Genomic DNA, 2,697 nt, shown 5'->3' with positions numbered 1-2,697 from the left:
GGGCGCTGCCCACCGCTCCACCGGGCGCACCCCGGGCGCTGCCCACCACTCCACCAAAGCACCCCGGGCGCAGTGGGTTAAATGCAGAGAATCAATTTCACCAATGTATGAGAACATACATGATGACAACACATAGCACTGCATTAAACATGCTAATTTTAGTATTGGTACAACTTTAGCTTTTTGAAATATTTAGCTTTTCTGACTTTTTTTTCTCTGATAGAAACTGAATTGAGCTCATTTTACATCCTTCAAATCTTTAGATCTGTTTATAACCTTTTACTGCTCCTTTCACATTTTGTTCTGCTTCGGCTTCTTTCAGCGTCTTTGTGCAAATTCAAACTTTACTTCAGCTACTTTCAGCTGTTTTTTTCCTCCTTTCAGGTTCTTTTTGCCAACTACAACATTTTTGTGCTTCTAACTTCATTCGGCTAATTTCTGCAAGTTTCAACTTTTTCAACTATATATTTTTTTGTTGTTGTTGTTTTTACTTTTTCAGCTAATTCCATATTTTGTGTACTGATTTCAACTTTTTTCAGCTAATTCAGCAAAAATGTGCTCTCTCCTCTTCCTTCTGGTAATTTAAGCTTCTTACTTTCTTTTGATAGTTTTGTTTTTTTTGTTTGTTGCTAATTTCATCTTTTTCCAGATAAGTTCTACTTTTTTGTGCTCATGTATGCTTCTTTTATCCTAACTGTAAAATGTGCCATTTCAGCTTTCTTCTACTAATTTAAGCTTGTTCTTCTAACTTTCCAGCTACATTTCAGCTTGTTTCTTAGCTAAACTTTGGCTGTTTTCAGATAAACTCAAGTTGTTTGTGGTAATTTCTGCTAGTTTCAGCCTAATTCAGGTCTCTCTTGTAAACGAGTCCCTGAGGCTCAGTGGGACTAACCTGTATAACTAAAGGTTGAAAACCTGCATTAAACATGCCAACTAATTATTTTATTTTGTTACAGTAATATGAAAGCAAGCTCCTCTGTGTGTGTGTTGCTGTATTTCCTGTACATCTCAAGTTGTGTTTATTCGTCGTACGCAGGTTAACAACCGTACAATGTTCAGGATGACAAGAACAGATGTGACTCGCTAAAAAATCAAAGAACAAACAAGAAGAAAATACCAAAGCATGAAATGAGGGTACAAAAATAAAGGTCCAAAAAGTGAAAAAGTAAAATATTTACAATGTCCTAAAGAGAAATGGTAAACAACAACATGGTAAATAACATCTTAATAGCTGTGCTCCATTCGACATTATTCGTGTTGTCTGTCAGCAGGAAGGTGGTGGCTTTAAAAGGCGCAGCAGCTTTGAAAGGATGGAGCCGCTTAGAACAGCAGCCAGTAGGTGGAGGCACAAGACCACTCACCTCCAGAGTGTTGCTTCTAGAGAAGACCTCGGGGAAGCGCAGCTCTCTCACCTCTGTGAGCGTCTGGAAGACAGGAAGTAAACCACAGTGAGCCCCACTGACCTAACAAGTCCTTCATCACAAGGACAGATGGCTGATCTTCATCATCACGTAAACAATTAACAACCCATCATGGAGTGTGTAGCGTCCTCAACAAGCCGTGTTGGACAGCTGGCACATTCTTTTTCTTGCTCTGATGAAAACAACTTAAGGAACATGAACACGTGCAAGAAAACCTTCAGCTCATTAAGGACATTACAACAATAACTTCTGCTTTTTGTTAATTTTATCCTATCTGAACTATTTAACCTCATTTACATTTTATTTGTTAAGAACTTTAAATTATTACATTATATTGTTCAAATTTCATTCTGCACATTTGCTTCATTTCTTTACTTACCGTTCTGCTGATTTTAGCTACTTTTTGCTAAATTTGGGTTTTAGATGCTGTTTCGACATTTTTAGATTTAGCTCTTTAGCTTTTAGTTACTGTACTTAATTTACTGTTTTGGCTGATTTGAGCTTTCAGCTACAGTCATGCTGGTTTTAGATTTCAGCTTTTTGTTTTAATATTTTGAGTTTTAAGAAGTATTTTTCTGATTTTAACTTTTAATTTTTGTGAAGCTAATTTTAGTTTCTGGTCTGATTGTTTTAATTTTGCCATCTTTGTTTCAGCTTCTTCAAAAAATTCAGTTAAGTCAATCAGCTCTCAGCCTTTACGCTGCACTTATAGAGAAAATGAACATTTTTTCCAGTCGTGTGTTACTTTATTGCACTTGTGGCATGTTATCTACAAGTAATGTGCTGCTGCACATGCTGATTTATTTCATGCTGCTGATTTATTTCATGCTGCTGAATTTCATGCTACGGATTTGTTTCATGCTGCTGATTTATTTCATGCTGCTGAATTATTTCATGCTGCTGAATTATTTCATGCTACGGATTTGTTTCATGCTGCTGAATTATTTCATGCTGCTGATTTGTTTCAAGCTGCTGAATTATTTCATGATGCTGATTTATTTTAAGCTGCTGATAAGTTTCATGCTACGGATTTGTTTCATGCTGCTGATTTGTTTCATGCTGTTGATTTGTTTCATGCTGCTGATTTGTTTCATGCTGCTGATTTGTTTCATGCTGCTGATTTGTTTCATGCTGCTGATTTGTTTCATGCTGCTGATTTATTTTAAGCTGCTGATGTATTTTAAGCTGCTGATTTGTTTCATGCTGCTGAATTATTTCATTCTGCTGATTTATTTCATGCTGCTGATTTATTTCATGCTGCTGATTTATTTCATGC

The 2,697-nt window shown here is 36.3% G+C and overlaps 1 protein-coding gene across 1 annotated transcript in view; it reads right to left on the bottom strand.

Annotated features, from left to right (window-relative positions):
- The window catches only part of LOC119427621 (eukaryotic translation initiation factor 2-alpha kinase 3-like), a 10,488-nt gene that overhangs the window by 1,825 nt on the left and 5,966 nt on the right, over positions 1 to 2,697 (bottom strand). Inside the window, exon 4 of the mRNA XM_037695256.1 lies at positions 1,362 to 1,424. Within this exon, the coding sequence (XP_037551184.1) occupies positions 1,362 to 1,424 (63 nt within the window). The remainder of the gene's footprint in view (positions 1 to 1,361; positions 1,425 to 2,697) is intronic.

This window comes from Nematolebias whitei, chromosome 21 (assembly GCF_014905685.2).
Source record: "Nematolebias whitei isolate Nwh7 chromosome 21, NemWhi1, whole genome shotgun sequence".
In the NCBI taxonomy this organism is placed as follows: domain Eukaryota; kingdom Metazoa; phylum Chordata; class Actinopteri; order Cyprinodontiformes; family Rivulidae; genus Nematolebias; species Nematolebias whitei.
Note: the sequence above shows the minus strand (reverse complement) of the source record. Positions and strands in the feature narration are given on the sequence as shown.